This window comes from Scardinius erythrophthalmus (genome assembly GCF_964197995.2).
Source record: "Scardinius erythrophthalmus genome assembly, chromosome: 15".
Lineage (NCBI taxonomy): Eukaryota > Metazoa > Chordata > Actinopteri > Cypriniformes > Leuciscidae > Scardinius > Scardinius erythrophthalmus.
In genome coordinates, this window is record NC_138235.1 from 35619569 (window position 1) to 35641721 (window position 22153).

Sequence of the window (22153 nt, forward strand, 5' to 3'; positions counted from 1 at the left end):
AGTTTTTATGCTGTCTACAAATACACACTTCAGAAAAGTGTTTGCTGAATGCTGAAAATATTATAGTGTTTGCCATCCTTTTACTAATAACAGAAAAGCAAATGCTGTGTAATACTTTTTTGTATTCTGTAGATTGATCTGAGCCACGCTAGATCTCAAACATCGCTCTGCCTACCCTCGATGGCGAGTCTGCGGCGAGGCCAGTGCTTGAGCTCTCGCGGCAGCAGCTCTCTCAGACGAATGCTGATGATGTGCTCCTCCAGCGCAAACTCCAGCGTGTAAAAGCGCAGGAGCTCCAGCCACAGCTGCCCCAGAGAGCCGCTCACCGGTTCCTCCAGCGTCAAACGAGACTGCAATCAAAAACACAGTTTTCTTTTACAATCCCCGAGACAAATTTCTCAATACTTTTCAAAACTCTTCACACAGTGAACACAACAGCAGTCTATGTGGGCTAAACTGTGAATCATTTATCATTAGCCATGTTTCCTATTTTTATGCGCATTTTGGGATATTGCATTTAAAAAAAATGTTTTTCTAAATATGTACATAAAAATGTTTGCACTCAATTAAGGCAGATACATTTTTTTATCTGATAAGAAGACATGCAGATAAACGACGGTAACACATTTGCTGAATAAATCCCTCAATGTCACTCAACAGAGGATGTGATTGGATAACTGGACTAACCAGCGGACCAATCGCATCGCAGCATCTCAAAAACATGGTTTGTTGGTTCTGAAACGCCTGAGTCAATTCTGTCATCAGAATGATTTGGTTTAATTCCCTCCATAAGAGTCTCACACGATTGTGTTCACAAACACCAGCATCCAATCACACGAGAACATGACAATGTTTATTGTGTTTCGTCTGACGCTCTGAGACGCTTTAGTCATTTATGATGGAGGAAAAAAAAGAGCCACAGTGGATTGCTGCTACTTCCATTTTTTATTAATTTGCACCAGTTTTCCAGGAAGTGTCGATTATGTTCTCTTGAACACATGAGATGGAAATGCTGCAAATTAACTATGCAATATTCCAGTTTTGTCAACTTTGAATGGAAACATAGCTACTGCTTACGCACAAAATGCATTCAATGATTACTTCTTTCAAATAACATTAATTGCTTTCTCACATAATCACAATCACCACCAAATCTCTATGTGCCTACAAGCCAATTTGCACGTTTACATGCTGTAAAACTTAAGTTCAAAACCTAACACAATACAAAACTGAATAAGACAGCGTTTTGCGACGTTTCTACAGTAATATCATATTGAAATATACTTTGAATCTAAAAAAAGAAAAAACCTTTCAACTTCATTACCATAAAAATAAAAGGGCAAAACTTAGGAATAATTTTGTACTGTAATGTAAACATGGACAATGTAACATACAGCACTGAATACTAAACTATAGAGAGTCATATTAGTTTTGCAAAGAAATTGTACAAAAGCAAACATTCTATAATGCAACCTGTTGTTGGTGTTTTTAAGGTCATTGTTTTAAGAGAATCAAGGGCTGTTTTGGGGTGAAAACCTTTGCTAGTGTTATGGCTAGAGTAATGAGTGAATTTGAGACATGTATGAAGTTGTGTGGTAGTTTGCGTTTGAATGTGAAAACTGCTGTGCCAAAGCTGAACGATGGTTAGGAGAACTGTGTGAAGGGTTCTGAAAAAGTGTTGAGAAATGTGTAAAATACTATAACTCTTTCCTTAGGGTTTCTTTACTACAATCATGCATATTGGGGAAACGTTCACCTTGCCCCTAGTGTATTCGGCCTTCTTCTCTTTCTTCTCCGTGTGGGCTTTGGGTTCAGGTTTGGCTTTGCCGTCCGTGCGGCCCTCGCCAGCAGGAGCGGGTCTGTGCTCCCAACTCACGAATGTGCCCGACTCCAACCCCGTCAGATGAAACTCGTCCACACGCTTCACATCGAAGCCCTTGATCTGAACAGAACCACAAAACAAGAACATACATTACATTTATTTAGATTTACTTTTGTTTGAGGTTTACTAAAACATCAGTTCTTACCCAGTAGTGAGAAAAAAAATAAAATAAATAAATAAATATATATATATATATATTTTGGGGCTGTCGATTTAACACGTTAATTTGGTGTGATTAATTATGGAAGAAATATAGTGATTTTATATAAAAGTTCAATAAACAAAGTTAATATTGTGCTAATGAAAACAGTTCTAATGAAAGCCAGAGCAGAAGTGTTGTGTGCTTCTCCGTGCAACACACAGCGGTGTTTGATTACTGAATGAATCTGTGGTTTTTAAAGTGCAACTGAAATCAAAATTGACCCTATTTACTTTGTTAGCGCATATTACTAGTCTTGTGGTGAACAATTAATCCGTGCAAGTTAAATTTAATCAAAGTCTGAAAAGTTACTTCCGGTCTGGAATCCTCTGATGACGTAGGTTTGAGGACTTGGGTTGGGAAACGCTTAACCACTCCCCTCAAACCGTTAGTCTGCTATGAGCAGAGATGGAGAGGAGGAGCGCTAGAGTAAAACCCTGCCCTCTGTTCAATATTCCTTTTCACTGGGAAATACGTCACAGCACTGGAGAAAAGTCGTTTGCAACTTCCGGTTCACGCGGACTTTAACAAAATAAGAGAGCCAATGATTCAGTGACTCATTCAGAAAGATGTTCACTTGCTTTGTTCCTGAACGAATCAGCCGTTAGAATGAATCGGTTGAGTGAACGACTCAATGACTCGCTCAATCACTCATATGAGCCTCTGGCGGTTTTTGTTTAATATTTAGAGTATCATTTCATTTTTCCTTCATATTCATGCCACCTCTGAGCTACATTAAACAGTCTGTAAAAATATACCTAAATGCCACTTCAGATGCTGCTTCTGAAAAAAAAAAAAAAAAATGCTATAGCCACATGGTAGCCTTAAAAGTTTATGTGTAATGAATTCTATGCTGAATCAAAATATTTATTTTTAACACTACTTTTTGTAATGTCTATTCAATGTATTTCTCGTCAAACACAATGATGACTTTAAATGATCTTTTGGGGGAAATTTCTCAGCAGAAAATGTATGTGGAATTCATTTGGTTAATTAATCGGCACATCATGTAATTAATTAGATTTAAAAACGTTAATCACTTGACAGCCCTAACACACACATATATATATAGAGAGAGTATTAAATAATAATATTTGCATTTCAGTTTTATATTTTATATGTGAAATGTATGATTCTTTTTTTTTCTTCTTTTTTTACTACAGAACTAATCAAAAGTATGTCCAACTCACACACGCAACAATGACATAGACATAGTTATTATTTATTTTGTTCTAGGCTTCCTAAAACATCAGCTCTCACCCAGTGTCCTAGATAAACGGGCAGGATGGGCTTCGCTCTCTGTTGCAGGAAGAATATGACCATGAGAGACAGCGAGTAGGATGGGATTCCTCCCTCCGCCTGGCAGTCGATGTGGCACAGCTAAAAAAAAAAAAAAAAAAAAAAAAAACACACCATCTTGTTAGACCTTGGTGAGAAATGGCTACAGTAATCTCGGGAAAGTGTGAGCGTGAGTCATACATTGGCCCAGTATCGGAAGGCCAACACCAGAGGCACGAGCCTCGGCTCCAGTCTGGCCAGAGCTGCAAGGTGATTGGTGGTGAGGCACGCGACATCATTTCCTGCGCTCACTTTGCACATTAACCCACTGCAGAGACAACAAACAACTCGCATCAGCTACGATTTATTATAATTAATGTCTTCAAACTGTTTAATCTTTGTGTGCAGCAACTATTTATAGCATCTCGGTTTTATTGCCCACATAAAACTGACCTCGCCACATCTCTGCAGAAGACAACAGGGACTTTGGCATGAAAATCAGACTCCACCTCGGCAAACGCCACTGCAGACAAAAGCGAAACTAGAGTTAATTTGGGCTCTCGAAACTCAAGTCTTGAGCATACATGAACTTTCAGCTGTTAGAGCTGCTCAATAGTCAAATGAGGCACATTTATGATTATAGGATCTGTCTAACGTCTGAACACACTTTACTGAATTTGAGTCTCATAAAATCTTTAAAGCCATCCGATCTAAAGGGTTAGACTTCTGAAATGAACATAAATCATAAATAATATAAAATATAAGCAAATAAAACTTTACAATTATATATTTTCTGTTTTCAAAGAGTTGGACAAACTCGTCACTACTATTATATATATAAATAAATAAATAAATAAATAATATATATATATATATATTATACAAAGAAATATTTAAAATGTTGGACAAACATTTGATTAAAACACATACATTTGATATATATATATAAATATATATATATATACATATAGACACACACAAACACTACACATATTCATATGTTCATATTCAGAAATGTACAGTAACAGTTTATAAAACATTTAAAAATATAAATTGTTATATAATAGAAAATTATATTTATATTCATTTTTCTTTACCACAGGAGACCCTATTAATATATGGAATTAATTTGATTGATTATATGGCATATGTAATTAATTTTAAAATGTGTTTTGACAGCTATATATACACATTTCTTTTCTTTTCTTTTTTCTTCTTTTTTTACACACTCGTAAATAAAAAGAGGTTTTATTTTCCAGGCAACAACATGCTTATTCACCAGTCTATTTAAACAGTGTAAGTTTCTAATGGATTGTAGTTGAATGGATGGGAAACTCACCACTGTTCTTTATGATCTCCAGCACCTGGATCAGCACATCAGGCTGAGTCATCTACACAACACAAGCGTGTTAATAAACACACAGTAAAACGTTAATGAACACAGTAAAATGTATCGTCACATATCCACAAAAGCAGCTCATGCTCGTCTGTTCAGACTCACAGTGGAGGGGTAAGAGACGTCGATGTTGACATCACTTGTTTTGAAGGCGAAGCGGGTGAAACAGGAGCCGTAAAGACGGAGAGAGCAAGCTATGAAGAACAAAGGACAGGAGAAGTCATTCTAACCTTCACCACACTGAGAAAAACACTTTCTTGACCATTTTTACTTTATACTGCAAGCTATTATACAAAGGACACTACGGTTCAAAAGTTTGGGGTCAGTAAGAGTTTTAAATGTTTTTGAAAGAAGTTTCTTCTGCTCACCAAGAATACATTTAATTGGTCAAAATATAGTAAAACCAGTAATATTGTAAAATAACAGTTTTCTATGTGAATATATTGTAAAATGTAATGTATTCCAGTGATCAAAGCTGAATTTTCAGCATCATTACTCCAGTCTTCAGAGTCACATGATCCTTCAGAAATCATTCTAATATGATGATTTGATGCTTAAACATTTGATTAATATCAATGTTGAAAACAGTTAAATAAAATAAAAGATTTTACTGTCACTTTTGATCAATTTAATGTATTCTTGCTAAATAAAAGTATTAATTTCTTTAAAAAAAAAACATTAAAAATAAAACTTACTGATGTCAAAGTTTTGAAATGATTAAATTGATAATGCAACACATTTGTGGAACCCAACTTTCAATTTATCCCCTGTCCATGAATACAGGTACCCCAAACCAGGCCAGTTTCTCACATACTTTGCAAGTCCACTAATGGACGATAATGAACAGAATAGATGTAAAGCGTGTCTTAAGTTCGGCAGGTAAACCCATGTACCTGTGAGTTGTTTACGTATAATACCCTCCATCCGGAGAACCACGGCTTGCCTCAACGCATAGTCTTCCTCTGAGATGCCGTGCACCTCTGCCGCCTCCAGGACGGCGCAGTCTAGCGCCCTCAACTGGGCCGGAGAGGGAAGAGGAAGCGCTCGCAACTCATTCTCCTCCTGCTTTTCCTGCAAAACACACATTAACAAGAGGATAAAGCCAAAACAAATCAGAATGAGTCAAAAAGTTGATATAAAATATCAAATATAATATCTTTGTTGCTGGTGCTTTGACGGTGATTAATTCAGAGATGCATCTTCTCTGACAGGGTTTTAGTGGGTTCTCAGTGACACGCAGCATTCTTTTGCATGTTTGCTAACAGTCTATTGGAAACTAGCACAGTAAAACCCTTTCTAAGCTTAGCAGAGAGCCACTGTGGATTATATAGACCACAGAACAAAGCTGCATCCTCTCACCATGATGTTCTTCTTGTGACGTTTCTCTTTAATGTGCTTGTGAGCACCCTGGATGTTCTCCACGTGGACTGAACACAGTTTGCATAGATACTGGAAATTCGGGTACTCCGGAGATGGCTGTGGGAATACACAAAGACAGAGAAAAAATTACATCACGCGACATCAATTCACACATCTGACGTGCAAACGGGAGAAATCAAGAGGCTCTTAATGACTACCTGACTCGCTCAGGTTGTTTCAGATTCAATTAACAAGCTGCTTTAGACCATCATTCAGTAAAATCAGTCGGTGAGTGTGAATGCAAACGCTCTTCTTCACATTGATACTTTGCCCAGTTAGATCGAAGTTATAGCTCAAGTCAAATTAAACTAGGTAAAGCAAATATAAACCAGGGTTATTACCCTTAACTAAAACTATCAGGCCCCGGTGTACACCAAATAATTTTTTTCCAGAGGGCTAGCATATTTTTCCAAAAATTTTCAATGGGAGAGGACCGTTTTAAAAAGTCTATTTCTAGCTGAGTGCTGGGCATTTTTTACCAGTCACTGAGAGTTGAAGGCCGAGTGTCCACCAAAGCGTTTTTTCACGCGGCTGGCGTATTTTTTCAATTGTTTTCAATGGGAGCGCCGCGTTTTTTAAAATAACATGAGCGTAACGAGGCGCTGAGCGTTTTTTTCACGCTGAAGCGACGAGCGCCCGGCGTTTTTTACTGGTCGCCGAGAGTTGAAGAATGTTCAACTTTGGGAAAAACGCAGCACTCATCACTGTCACTTTTGACCCAGCCGTCCAATCACAGTGGAGGAGAGACGGGACTAATACCACACCGACTAACTGCCACATTTTGCTTGTACAACGTCAACAGAGGACAACAACAAGCAAAATAATTTAAAACAAGAGCCAAAGAAAATTCATTACATTGTATCAATATTTTAATATAGAATCAACACAGAAACAAAATACGTGTGAAATGAGATACTAGTAACACTTTCGCGGATATTCCGTATTATAACAAGCAATGCGTCTCAACAAAAAAATAAATGCTGCGCTGCCAAAACGCTCTCAAGAGCCCATAGCTAGGTGTTTTTAGAAGAGCGCCTAGCATTTTCAGCTGGCTAAAAACGCTTTGGTGGACACACGGCTGAAGAATGTTCAACTTTGGGTAAAACGCAGCGCTCAATGTCACTTTTGACCCAGCCGGCCAATCACAGTGGAGGAGGGGCGGGACAAATACCACACCGACCAACCACCATATTCTGCTTGTACATCGATAACAAATGTCAACAACAAGCACATCTCTTCATCCAAAACTAGTGCCAGAGCAAGTACGTTACATTGTGTCTACATTTTTATATTCAGAAACAAACTGTTTGAGAAATCAGATACTAGTAACAGGTCTGCAGAAATTCTGTATTATAGCTCATATAGTGTCTCAACTGAAAATACTATGCGCCGTCAAACCGCTTTCAGTTGGCAAAAAAAGGTTTGGTGGACACACCATTTCTCTTACTTGAATTAAAGCTGAAAACTAATTAAAAATATATATAAGTTGAAAAACTAAACGAATGTTAGAAATGTTACCTTGGCATTAAACTGAAATAAGATTAAGTTTAAGCACTAAAATTATTAACAGTTAATAAATATAAACTAAAACTAAATCAAATAAAAATCTATTGAAAATGACAAAAGCACATTAAGTATGACATGAGACACCAAAAAGAATAACTCATTTGTCAATCCTGAACACAGCAGTAAAAACCCTTGTCAAAAACCCTTGAATATAATTAAAATAATCCTTTAAAATAAAATAATTTATAGTGCGATGATCAAATTGTAAAATTTAAAGAAATAAATATGTGCTGCGTGTTCCAGAGTGAAGTGCAGCACTGTTTACTTGCATTCAAGCAGCTCATGATCTGATGTTTGCAGCGTCTCAAAGTGGCTCAGTTCACAGAAAATACTGATTCACACCAACTCATCTATTCATCTGCTCTGAGTTTGGGTTGCTTTAACATGCGTTTGCAACATCATTGCAAAAGCCAAAACATCTTCCCAAACTCATCAACAAAAGAGAAGCTTTTACCCTTAAACAGGCAACATGCACCACAAGATACAAACTCTCTAATCTCTAGAGAAATCATTTTTCATCCAATGCTGTTATAATTATCACAGTTGAGTCTGTGGGTCACATGACTTGGTTAAAATGTTCTGTGCTCGTTTTGTCAGTTTGACCTTAAGCAAGCATGTCCACCCATGGATTTTTTTTATACCCAAATCCTGGAAGATATAACTCATAAAATCCAAACTATATCAAATCCTTCAAAAATGCCTTTGGATGTGTTTTACTTAAGTCCAGATGATATTAAAAGTGACATGAAATTATGTTTTTGCTGATCATTTTCCACTCTTGCCTGTTCAAAGGTTAACCCTCTGGAGTCTGAGCGGTTTTCTGGGCCCTTGAGATGTTCTGACATGCCCTGACATTTGTGCTTTCTTCAGTTGCTTATAAACATATTAATGGCAAAGGTGTAAATTCACTCTATAAAGCACAAACAGGGCTACCATAATATGTGAGCCACGTGTATGTACATGTTTTAATTTTTGAGAGAATAATGTTTATGCGTGGATATTGAAAAAACTAAAAACTAAAATTTCTGAAATAAGGCCACAAAACACATAGTAAATATGTGTCAATAAGACTTGACCAATGGATGTCGTCGCCTATAGTTTTTTCTTCAAAATTATGTGAAAATAGTCTTGCTTTATCGTTCAAATAAAACCATACATTGATTTAAATTGATGTAAAACAGGTTTTGCTTGGAAAGCCAATATGCAAGGGGGCGTGAACGAGGAGTGGTTTTCACCTGAATTACCACCCACTCTGCATAATGACTCTGTATAATGATGAGCCATTCACACAGGTGTGAAACTGGCTGAGCCACAATGCTTGGACAAAAGATATTTAGAAGAAGACTTATATTGACCATTTAAGATTTTGCTTACATCTATCTTGTACATATGTTGTGCTATTTTATTAAAAAGGTTACAATTACAACAATAATTACAATTTCAACAATATTTCAAGTGTACTCTTTCTTTGTAAAAAAAAAGAAAGATTATAGGCCTACATTTTATCTATGTATTCATTACTTTGAATATAGCCAACATTGGAAAAGCTAACATCTTAGTTGATGACTTTATTTTTGACAAAAATATTAGGCTATTTTATATATAGAAATTGCTAAACAAAAGCTTATTTGACGAGGCAGTATATTCTACAGTAAAAACTGTACCCAAATCTAATAAACAAAATGTTGTCTTTCATATTTCGCCTGACTGTAAAGTTGTTTTCATGAAATATTAGGGCATATAAATGTTAATTTGCAGTTTACGTTGCTTATACAAATAGCCAACATTTTATTTCAACATATTTCAGTCGATTTTTACTCATCTCAGTATAGCAATACAGTTTGCTAAAACATCATCATTCGTTGACGATAGGCTTATTTACTTTAAATCCAGGAAAGTTGTTAATGAAAAAATTATTAAAATTAAGATACAATTGATACAAAACGAAATTCGTTTTAAAGAAAGGATTTGTACTTTTTGTTTTGAGGTCTCTGTGAAAGTTTGAAAGTCTTTTAGTGTTTTTTTTTAGAGCTCGCGTCCATAATGGAGAAAAAACAGAGCGCATGCCGTTCATTCGTCAATAAACAGAAACCCGAGAAGGAAAAACTTACTAGTATTCCTCAGCTCGTATTCCTCATTATTCCTCACAGCGCTGCAAGACGGTGTAAGCAAGTAATGTTCTGAATAAACTTGTGTTTTGGTTTTCTCGAGCTGATGGGGGCGTTCACAGGATTGCGCGGATTACCTCAGCCATTTGCGTTTGAATAGCGTGCGCTCTCCGTGGGCGGAGTCACATTACATTTGAATTAGCTCTAATTAGGTCGACTGGAATCGCTCTCTTTTAATACAGATTTCACAAGATGAGAATATTTGTTTTTTATATAAATTACTTCATTTAAAAGGAGAGATTTCAAGCTTCATAAAGACATATATCACGTGTATGTGTGAGAAGTATTCACTGAGTTATGGTTCATTTTCGGACGCGTTTCAGAATGGACTACACGGACAGAGAGAAGGCAGAACTCGCTTCGTGTTTATTTTTCTTTATTTGTCGAAAAGCACAACACTATGTTTTTATTGTGAGTATACACAAAAATAATACACATTTAACAGAATCGATTGATGTATAGAACTCCTATGGAAAATCAAAGTCAACAGAGTATTCATGAGTTTCTTTTACACTGATAAAAAAAAAGCGAGCTGGTATCGCCGGCGATACCGTCGACCTCAGGGGGTTAAGGGCTGCCTGTGGTTTTCCATCAAAATAAAAGTTCAATGCAGCTATAAATATTAGTATTGTAATTTTATAGTTCCATTTTGGCATTTTTATTTTAGTATTTCTTATTTTTTTTGTAATTTTTATATTTCTATTTAGTAATAATAATAGGGCTGTCAATCGATTAAAAATTTTAATCGCGATTAATCGCATGATTGTCATGAGTTAACTCGCGATTAATCGCATTTAATCGCACATTTTTTATTTGTTCTAAATACACCTTAAATTAATACTTTTCAAGTTTGTAATACTCTAATCAACGTGGGCATGAATAAATATAGATGCTTTATGCAAATGTATGTTTATTATTGAAACCATAGTCAATATAGCATGAAGACAGACATGTTTCAAAGGTCATAGATGTTTTTGTTAGAAAGAACAAAGAAATACCAGGTTCCCATTACTTCTCTTTCTTTGCACTGAGCAATTTACTAACACAAAAATGTTTAGATTTTTGCATGACAGGGCAGCTCTTCTGAAAATGCTAAATGTACATTTAGCATTTATTATTACATTGTAGTTTGTCTCTCTCTGTGCCCATTTTGATGAAGCTAAATTCTCAATAAATTCTCAATAAAACGTATATTTTACTGTTTCTGTTGTCAAACAACGGAATGAATTTGAAATGGTGACTGAAACGCGACCAAATAAACATAACCAGCTCTCCCTTCCAAGACGTTAATCTGCACAAAAATTCTGATAATCGAGCCGTCGTCTGGTGAAATCAAATACACATAAGCTAAAGACAATATCCGTGCTCTGATTTCGGCTATATTTGTAAGATTAGAGAAGCAACATAATATCTGTGTTTAACTGAATTAAAGCGCTGCTCCTCCGCGTGAGACGCAGAGAGAGAGAGAGAGAGAGAGAGAGAGAGAGAGAGAGAGAGAGAGAGAGAGAGAGAGAGAGAGAGAGAGAGAGAGAGAGAGAGAGAGAGAGAGAGAGAGAGAGAGAGAGAGAGAGAGGCGCGCGCGCGTGCTGAGAGAGCTGTAGCCTACCGGCGGTACCGGTATATTCTCAGAAACTAAATAAGGTTTGGGCGCTTTGTTGAAGGGAAAAAAATCGCTAAAGGGGTCTGCAATGTCGCTAAGTTGCCAACACTGTGTATCTCCATTTCTCCAACTAGGGGTTGGGTCACGGGTCAAACAGAAAATACGCGCTGCGTTAATCGTGCGTTAAAAAAATTAGTGCCGTTAATATGATTTTGCGTTAACGCGTTATTAACGCGCTAACTTTGACAGCCCTAAATAATAATTATAAAAAATTATGAATTGTATTATTATAATTTTTCATATCCAAATTGTGTGCAGGAATGTGTGTTACCTTGAGCAGCCGGTGTATGTAGTCTCTCTGCAGCCTCTCCTCCGCCTGTCTGAGTCCCAGCTTTTGGTCAGAGGTCAGGTTTCCCACCTCCACAACCTCTGCTGCGACCTCGACCCTGCGAGGTCTGCGATCTGAGGTCTCCACACCTTTAAAGGAACAGACAGCAAAAACAAACTCAAACATAAAACTTTACTGCCATAGAAAGAAAAAAAACACAGTAAATACACCAATACTAGTACAGAGAACACATTAAAAGTTGTCAGATAATCAAGTCAAGTCAAGTCAAGTTTATTTATATAGCGCTTTTCACAACACAGGCTGTATCAAAGCAGCTTCACAGCAATAAATTAGAACAATACATCAATGTTTGTTTCTAGTGGAACGTCTACCTTTGGTAATGCTGATCAATAGTATCGTTGATTGATTAATTAAATTAAATATAATAAACACTTTCCGTTTTTTAAGTATCTTTTTTTTTGGAACTATGAAATATGGAACCTTGAGGCTCAGACCTTTCTGACAATGTGTTTTGTCAAGATTAGAAAAGGTTGTGATCATAAATTATGAAACTTGACGATGCCCAAAAGGGGAGGAGCCTGATAAAAGAATTCATAGTACCGTTTCTATGGTAACGCAACGTCCAATTTCAAAACGGTTTTCACAAGATTAATTCTGAGTTCGTAAGCTTTCGAATGATACCTAATTTATGATAACTACTAAAATATGTGATGTAAAAAAAGAGTGATAAAAAAAGATTATACTTCAGAGGATAATATTATTTTAGAATTTTTTATTGACAAATACTAGATTATATGTTTTATTAAGAACTTTTAGCATGAAATCCAAAGTTTCAATTATTAAAAATGTGTGAGTCAACTTTTTATGACAAAGGTCAGAACTCCTGTTATGATATAGATTTTTTTTGAGGTGTGCTCATCATAAATTCATCTATTTACTGTTCCTGCATAATTTGTAGCAAAAAAACAGTGGTAAAATATCTATTTACGAGTCTTAAGGGCCGTACACACCGGGACGAATATCGGCGCGCGTTATTCGCCAGCGTTTTTCAACGCGTTTTTTGTGTTCACACCCAAGCGATTTTCGCTGACGATGAGCCGAGTGAACATGCAAATTCATTCCCTGACATTAGATGGTGCTTAAAGGTGCCATATGTAACAATTGAGGTAAAAATATCCAAAAAATGAGCTACACACATCAAAAGAATGAGAAGAAATAAGGGCGATGATGTCATTAAAAAATGTCAAGTTATAGTGCTGCAGAGATATCAACCTTAATTAGCATTAGCATTACTAGCCACGGCCCGACAGGTGTCGTAATACCAGTTTCGGCCATGGGAGGCGGTATACGGGCAACATAACCACCAGCCAAACATGCAATACACGAATAACTCGCACGGCTTGTGGGCGTACTTGAACCTGATGTGGAAAGTACAGCCCACTACTACATTTCAGTTCAGGGAAGAGAGCGGAAGGATGGCTGAAGCCCTTGGCAAGAGACCCCTACCACCACCCGCTGCAGGGAAAAAACCGCGCTCTGAAGCACAAATAAAATCTCAAAAAGCTATCCGCCACACTGGCGGGTGAACGATCATACCAAAATATGACATTTTAAGCGCGCACGCGCTCTTCTGCCTCTAAGAACTAGCAGAGAGAGAGAGCGAGCCCCGGCCGCGCGCGCGCGCACTCACTCACTATATTCAGAGCGGTCAAGTTTCCCCGTACTTTTTGACAAGCGTCCTTGACAGGGCGGCCAGAGCTTCTTTGCAGCTCAAGTCGGCGCGGTGTATACAGTTTTAGTAACGCTCTATCTGTTGACGGCGCTGAGGAAAAAGCTCCCGCCACTGGAAGAAGCTGTCGCCGCCCATTTGTGTCCTCCTGCGCACCCATCAAAGCCGTGCAGAACGTCTTCAGCACTCACGGATCGCGCATACTCCGCCGCTGGCCAGGCTGCTTCTGCTTTACACACCCTGGACGCACGAAACGTAACGGAAAACATTGCAAGGTGTAATGAGACCGAATGTTTTTTGGTGACTAATGATAACTTAGCTAGAAGTGGTATTGCTAATGAAAATCAAACTTGATATATGCTGCTAAATTAGCTTCAGGCGGGCAGCGTAACACTCTAAATAGATGTTGTCCCTATTTTAACTTGTATATGTGCAGCTAAGAAGGTAGGGGCGGAGCATAGACCAATTCACTTTCTGGAGGTATACTGCCCCCATCTGGTATGGAATGTGGAGTATGACTTGATTTTTTTTTGCCAGACATGACATATGGCACCTTTAATGTAAAACAGAAACCACTCCATAACAGTTCTCTTTTATCAAGATTTTTGTAGTCGCTGTCGCGTTTGTCATATAGTTCTTTATGTTCCGACACCAACGAGACCAGCAGCTCTACATTCATCTTGCCTTGCATCTTCCTCGTCTTATTTCTTCCCGGCAGTGTAGACGCTACTTGGTGTATATCTTCTTCGCCGTTACGTATGTGTGCTCGGCAAGACCGTTTTGTGTTTGAGCGCCCCCAAGTTGTGTTTTACCGTAACTTCAGAAGCTCCAGACACGTGAACAAAAGCACCAATCTCATTGGTCGGATAGTTTTTGACGCGGCGCGTCAAACCAAAAAAACGAACCCGAGGCGTTTTTTTTTAAATGACGCTTTTACGCGTGCCGTTTTTCGCGCCGGTGTGCACACTCACATTGGCGCCCTTTGTTTAGTCATGAGGCGTTAAACGTCGGCGAATATCGCACGCGAAATTCGTCCCGGTGTGAACAGGCCTTTAGACCTTTCCAACGATATAGAGTTTGTCATGATTAGATTAGGATTTAATTGTAATATAGCGAAGTAAACTTAGGCATCCCGCTAGCGGAACGGTGACAGTTAATTAAACAGTAGTGTAGGGTCCCTCCAGTATAGATATCAGCAATAAAAAAACTAAATAATCTCAAAAAGTTAATTTGATGATGATTGGTGTGTATTTTCTCACCAGGTATCTTCTCTTTAGCTGTGATGGTGGTGTTGTGTGTTGAGCTGTCCTGTGCTGTGCTGGTCAGCAGTGTTGCCCCCCCATCCTTGACTTGTCCACCGGCGTTTCGGACCGGCGTTTTCTTCTCCTGTGTCTGCTGACGGGCTTCACTGGGCAGGGGCTTCCCTCTCCCCCTCTCGCCAGAATTAGTTCTGCCCGTCAGCCTGCGGGCTTTGCCCTTGCCCTGCTCCTGAGGGCTGCCGGTGTGGCCACCCTGGATCTCCTCTTTCACCCTGGGGACGCCGTCCTTGCATCGGCTGGGGACTTTCACGCTCTCCCTCTGGGGTTTGGAGGACGACGCCTTGCCCCCGCTCGAGCGGGAAGGTTTGACCACCTTCACGGGGCTTTTGGGGTCCTCCATGCCACTCCACTTCTCTCCGGACGAGACTGAACAAAAGCCCAAAGGGCTCTGGGTTGAAGGTTTCTGGAATGGAATCATGATATAATCAGATTGTGGGAATCCATAAATGTTTGTGTATGGAAAGTTCAGGGAGACTTTGATGACATTGGGCAGGGAATGCTAGCTTAGTACTTAATGAAAACCCACTATTTTTTTAAACTAGCAAGTGAACCAATAGACATTATTCCATGATAAATGTAAATGCTTCAATTAGTGTATTGCTATACTTTGCACGTTCAACTCAACGAGTCATGATTAAGTCATGATCTTGGATCTAGGAAATAAAAAAAACTATTTTGCATCTTTAATTCACAAAAATGTCTAAATATTCGATATGACTGCCAAAAGGTAAGTGAAAAAAAAAAGTATAAAGCATTGCAGCTGATATTATTTCAGGTTAACTCATCACACTAGAAATGCAAAGTCAAGTGGAGAACATTGCAATGTCGAACACATTATTCCACACACATTATGTTTATAGAAGGACATGCATTTCACTGAAAATTCAACCATTAAAATAAACATTTCTTATCAATCAGATTTAAAACGCATCAGCTTGAGGCTAGAAAACTAGTTCTCACCATCATTTCTCAAAACATGTCACTTTGTCAAGAACATTCTTGGTCTCAACATCCTTTCGCCAATTCAAGACCTTCAAATGCAGAGGATAAATCTCCAGCTGGGTCAATGACATGACGTGCATATTTTCATGTACAAGTACATTATTTTTTTTATTTTATTAAATGTGATAAATTCATGACATGCATCACTTTATTTTATAAAACCTATTTAGTTTCTTATTTACAGTACATTCAAATAATACATATTATTTTGTGTTTTGGTATCTTAAACCCCCAAAATGTCAGGTGGTGCAACATCCACTCAATGAAAACTATTTAAAATGGTGTTTTAATAATAAGTCATTCAAAATAAAATACTATGGCAACTTTATGTTTGAAACCTTTCACATAAACATTTTTTATAAATATCAGTAGTTTTAAAGCTGTTAAGATCATTGAAAAACTTTTGTCCGGCAAATCATTTATTCTTAAATGTCAGGGTGGCACAACAGCAAGCATGGCTCTTTTATTATGAATTGACAAGTTAATAACAGTAAATATGATAATGCATCATTCAGAGGAGCCCAACTGATCCTTGTGGAAAAAGGTTTGTAGATCTCTCTCAAATACTGGTAAAAAAAATTAACTACTTTCAAGTATGGGTAGGTTGGTACACTTTCCATGTCAGGTGGTACAACCAATGTAAAACTAGGAAAATGCTATTTTATCAAACTTATCTGTTGCATTTAAAAAATTCTATGAACTTGATAGCATAGGCAAAAGCTAATACAGGCATCTAAGTAGAAGCTGTTCAATGTCAAATTAGTTGCAAAAGTCAGGTGGCGCAACTGCAATGAATGTCTCTATATATATTTTTTAACATTATTTAGGCTAAATAAATAATACATTTAAGCTTATTCTATATATTGAATTATTGTTCTAAAATGTTAGATTTAAGTTAAAGATGTTTTAAACTTTCAATTATTTTCTTGATAATGTTTTAAATAATTTTACAGGCCACTATCGCATCAAGTAAAGGAAAATCGGTCACACTTTATATTAGGTGTCTTTAACTACAATGTACTCACATAATAAAAATTGTGAGGTACGAAGAACTTGTTTGTGTTGTTTTGCCAAGCACTTGTGCTACTATTGAGGTGGGATACGGGTAGGTTATGACACGTTTGGTGGTATGAGTAGGTTGGGTTAAGGGTCAACAGTGTAATTATAGATGTCATTACAGATGTAATACGCAGGCATTTATTTCAAATTATAAGTCCAATGTAAAATATGTTTACGTACACAATAAATGCATTGTACTAGCGATGCACCGAAATTAAAATTTTGGCCGATACGATAACCGATAATTTTTCTATTTGAAAGCCGATAACCGATATATTGGCGGATAAATCTTAATCCAATTTTTTGTATAAATTTCGAGAGCCTGATTACAAAAACAAAAATCTCACCATTAAAAGCCATGTCCCAAGCACACAATTATAATGTTCTCATTGCGCTTGCGCTGCACATGTTGAGCTTTACTGTATTTTCCTTTTTTTGAAGTGATTCAAAATATATTTTAAGCAATTCAAAACCATCATGTTGAACAGTGCGAATCTGAAGCATCTCAGACGAAGGAAATAATCCATTATTTATCGGCTTTAATATACCAGCCAAATTTTCTTATCGTGGCTATAATGAAAACATTATAAATTATCATATATCAGCCGGTACCAATATTGTGGCCGATATATTGTGCATCCCTGCATTGTATCAATGATTAATTTAAATGTTAGTAACTGTAGCCTATTCCAGTTCCTACGTTCCGAATGTGAGGTCATGTGATTTATTCTGTTTTTGATCAATTTGCTACTTTTACTTCAATAGAGACTGTGAACTAAAACACATTTATTTGCATTTTATTTTTTATATGTAATTGGTCCAGTATTCAGCATATTCCCTGTCATTATTAATGTTGTCAGGTGGCACAACAGATATACATCAGGTGGTGCAATCATGTAAATTCTTGATTTAAACCAACACATAATAGGTCAAAGTGAACAAATGGCTGTAAACTAGATTGCGATTAGTTATTGTATTTAATGCATTTACTGGTATATATATATTGATTTTTTATATATATATATTGCTATTTATACATTGATTTTTTTTTCCTGTCTTTAAAAGTAAAATCGGATGCTAAAGATACTAAAATTCCTAGCCACTAGAATGCAATAATTATAAATTAATATGAATAAAATACACAACCAATAATGTGTAAGGCACTGTAGACACTCTATAATTTCAGATTATATATATATATAGGCTATATATATATATATATATATATATGAAGAGTTCAGATGCAAAAGCCTCTAAGTGCCGTCTGAAATTTTCTTCTAGAATGATCATTTTTATAAATCTTGTATATTTAAGTTCAATAATTTCACTTAAATGGCAATGCAAATAACCTATTAATTGTCATTTAAGTGAAATTACTGACCTTAAATATACAAGATTTATAAAAATGATCATTCTAGAAGAAAATTTCAGATGGCACTTAGAGGCTTTTGCATCTGAACTCTTCATATACACACAAATATTTGGTTGTACCACATGACAAAACAAGTAAAAATTATTTATTTAAACACGTTAGTAAATATTGTTTACCAATTGAAACTTGTTTAAACACTGTTCATGACTCAAAAATATGCATTACATCAATTTTGAAAATATATTTTTTTAAATATATATTTTTTGAAGCTTTATTTGTCATTGACCCAGCTTTAAATCTCCTGTCCCGCTCAACACATTTAATACAACATGAGTGTATGCATTACAGATATGATATGAATATAAGAATACAGACATGAAATGCAATCATATGCATGCTTTATATTCAACATTTCCCTTACACTGAGCACAACATACTTTATATTCCAGAAAGAGCCGTACGTTTAGTTAGTATGCTACTAGTTCGTTAGAACATGTCACAACAGAACAATTATCTACTAATTACTTAGTACAGCACTGTAGTATACATTTAGGCATGCTTTAACTTACAATGACTTACAATGCATTCAAGCATTTTATCATTTCATGCATTTCCTGGGAATCGAAACCCAAGCTCTTGTCGTTACATAATCAAGCAATAAAGGCAATATTCACAGCTGATTATAGGCTACTTTCAGTCCATCATACTGGAGATGTAAAGGTAAAAGCGCAGTGCATTGTGCTTGGTTATATACTGTATATTTTAGTGGGTCAAATGCATACAGTACATATACTTTACACGGCAGAAATGATAAGAGTAATATGTTAGTATGCTTTAGGTCAGCATTATTGCCAGGAAGAAATGACATCATAATTACCAAGCAATTTACTTTTTAAAAGTCTTAAGATTTCAAATATACATTAAAGCAAATATAACAAGAATAACTAGTTATTATTATAAAGTCTGAAGCTAAATATAAACATACTAGCTATCAATATATTTAATTATTTAAAGCATTAGACGTTGTATTTAAAAAAAGTGTTTGTATCATGTGCACAGGTATTCAATCTTTCACAAGTTTAACGACCTGTAACGTTAGGCCTGAACAAGCACAAAAACTACAGTCGTACAGAAACTACAGTCATACATTAGAGTCCTAACATTAATTATGAGACCATACATGTAAGTTTCCTGCCCTGATATTGTATCCTAAATGTTATTGCTCGGTTCTAATTACCTATTCCCACTGTAAAAACACTGCATGTAATGATCAAACACTAGCACCGCACCATTACCTCCATACTTACATGTAGAACACATTTACATGCAAGTAATACACACTTAGAACTGTGTATCATTCACAAAAAGTCTAATTTTATAGTGATTCCCTAAACTTTTGTCAATGTATTTAGAATTAGCTCGCGCAGTGCGCTACAGACGCCTCGCGCACCTCTTCCTCACTTGTGTATTTACTTTTCTGTCTTACCTAGATTCACAAATGTGCGGTAGATCAGCAGTACATGCTGAGAACGATCATAAGGAGCGGGGACGCCTTGGCGTCGCGTTAAACGCCATGTATCCCAGCGCGGATGATGTTGTTGTTGTTGTTTTCGGCCCTGCTCGAGACGGTGAGCGCACGCGCCATGTTAACTCTGCTCGCGCGCTGCATTGTGGGCCGAGTCAGTGCGGCAGGGGGAGAACCCGAAAATACACTGGAGACCGACGCGACGCTTCGACGCGCCATATCGTCGAAGTGACGCCTACAGGCGGCGCTCTGAGGCCCAAACAACACAATTAGCCTATTAAAACTCTAAAAGAAAACCAAAAGTTTATTGTTGATTCTGAAAACATATGTAGGCCTAGTCTACCATTGTAGTATTCTAGAAAAGAAGAAACTGGACCGTGGGGATATTTTTAGATTATGCCATTTACCATTATTTACCACTAGATTATTTACATTTACTGTATTTTCATAGTATAAAATAATGCTTTTAAGTTTGCAAATAAGGTAGGCCTACATTCACCAGGTTAAAAACACATTCCACCTTTTTTTTATTTTTATCAGGCTATTATTGTATACAGAAGAAATTTCGTAGCTAAATAAATAGCTGCAAATAGTTAAATAGCACTGCTTTTATTTCTAGAATATCAAGGCTATTAGTGCTACATTATTATACAGCAAACATTGCATTGCAATACATCCATACAAAACAAAACAAAGTAATAGCCTTTTAATATTTAAAAGTGCGGAAGAATAAAAATGTTTCCAAACTCTAAAATGAAACTCGAGACCATGGGACTTTAAGTAGCCTATTAAAGAGAAGATCCTGTACGTGCTTTCATCAAATAAAACAATATTTTAAAAATAGACTATTGATTCAACTAACCCTAGTTAGCCAGCCTAGTGGGCTATGTAAAATCTTAAAATTGATAATAAACGTTTACCCTTAATTATAAACAATAAATCAACTTTTACCGTAACTATCATGCAGCGTGTGAAAACAATTATGAAGTTGCAAGAGTTCACTCGCGTCCAGAGGAATGAGGAAGCTTGTGATTGGTTGTTCGGGGCGCGCGCGTCATTAAAGTTCTGCTTTCCGCTCTAGGTCTGTTGATTTTCATTCCGTATCGGACCGTCCCGTTCACTTATCTATCTTCTCTACATCAGAGGAATCTCATCTCACTGCATTATGGGGATGTTTCTAAGAGCACTTACTTTGCTGACTTTATCATGTCTGGTTGAGGCCAAACAGAAAGACTTTTACACGTTTAAGGTGGTGAACAGCAGAGGGAGGTTAGTTTCTCTGGATAAATACAGAGGATCGGTGAGTCTCCAGAAATGAGCTCTGATGCTGCAGACGTGAGATGCAACTAACGTGCATGTAAGAAAAGCCTGCGATACTAACGTGACATCACTGTGTGGCTTTCTCCGGATGCATGCGTGCTAATACTGTGGTAAAATTCCCTCACTTAAAGTATTTTCTTTCTAACAAACTACTAACCGGCAGACTGGAGTGGTTCTTCATTCATTCCCAGTGTCTACGTGGCAGCTTCATGCATCTCAGCTCCTGCTGTGATTCACTCTTGATAACTCCTGCATTTCCGAATAACTTTCAGTAATTATATCAACAGACATTATTGCATTAAATAATGCTCTAGAGATTAGTATTGCATGCACATTCAAACTGAACGAAATCAAATTGATTGGTTTTGAATGTCGAACTAGTCCAGATTTAAACAGTTGGCCTATAAAGTTTAACTTTGCAAACAATATTAAGTGTAACAATTTACATGCTATTATTTAAAGCATTAGAAAAGACACATGTTGTGCTACACTGTTTTTTACGCGTACTTTATTATGCATTAAATCATAGATTGTGTGGTTTAAACAGAACTGAGTTTGCACAAGTCATTTTGAGTCACTAGGTGTCGATGTTGAATAACTTTGAAAAGCTATTCGTAGATCTTTGAAATCTGATACCAATCAGCAACTATATTATATTATATTGCATTGTATTATATTATATTGAAAATTATAGTGAATCTATAGCTAAAGTTTCATTCTTGGTGTATATCTTAAATAATATTTTGACTTGACCAAAAGCAGTTAATTTAGGCTATATATTTGTGCACCACATTTTTAGTTTAGCTGATAAAACATGTTTACAGTGTACTCCCAGATAACATTATGTTCTAATTATATCTAGCTAACATTCCCATTAGGTAAATGTTATTTCTGAAAGTTCAAAACATCCCGTTGTTTTGTGTTCTTTAACATTATATGGGAAAATTCCATTGTGTCATTTTGAAAACAT

At 36.7% G+C, this 22153-nt stretch overlaps 2 protein-coding genes across 3 annotated transcripts in view; one reads left to right on the top strand and one right to left on the bottom strand.

Moving 5' to 3' along the window:
• tut4 (terminal uridylyl transferase 4) overlaps positions 1-20020 on the bottom strand; it is a 43682-nt gene extending 23662 nt beyond the window's left edge. For both annotated transcript variants that reach the window (XR_014031637.1, XM_081385720.1), the window contains exons 1-12: positions 19825-20020; positions 14846-15308; positions 11840-11985; positions 6115-6231; positions 5649-5826; positions 4861-4949; positions 4699-4750; positions 3813-3882; positions 3561-3687; positions 3342-3461; positions 1757-1942; positions 176-350 (exon numbers count right to left, since the gene is read on the bottom strand). Coding sequence is in view for 1 of the 2 variants with exons in the window: in XM_081385720.1 (XP_081241846.1) it covers positions 176-350; positions 1757-1942; positions 3342-3461; positions 3561-3687; positions 3813-3882; positions 4699-4750; positions 4861-4949; positions 5649-5826; positions 6115-6231; positions 11840-11985; positions 14846-15245 (1660 nt within the window). In the remaining variant the exon portion in view is untranslated. The remainder of the gene's footprint in view (positions 1-175; positions 351-1756; positions 1943-3341; positions 3462-3560; positions 3688-3812; positions 3883-4698; positions 4751-4860; positions 4950-5648; positions 5827-6114; positions 6232-11839; positions 11986-14845; positions 15309-19824) is intronic.
• A 922-nt stretch (positions 20021-20942) lies between these two features.
• gpx7 (glutathione peroxidase 7) overlaps positions 20943-22153 on the top strand; it is an 8733-nt gene continuing 7522 nt past the window's right edge. The window contains exon 1 of the mRNA XM_081386126.1: positions 20943-21163. Within this exon, the coding sequence (XP_081242252.1) occupies positions 21029-21163 (135 nt within the window). The 5' untranslated portion in view covers positions 20943-21028. The remainder of the gene's footprint in view (positions 21164-22153) is intronic.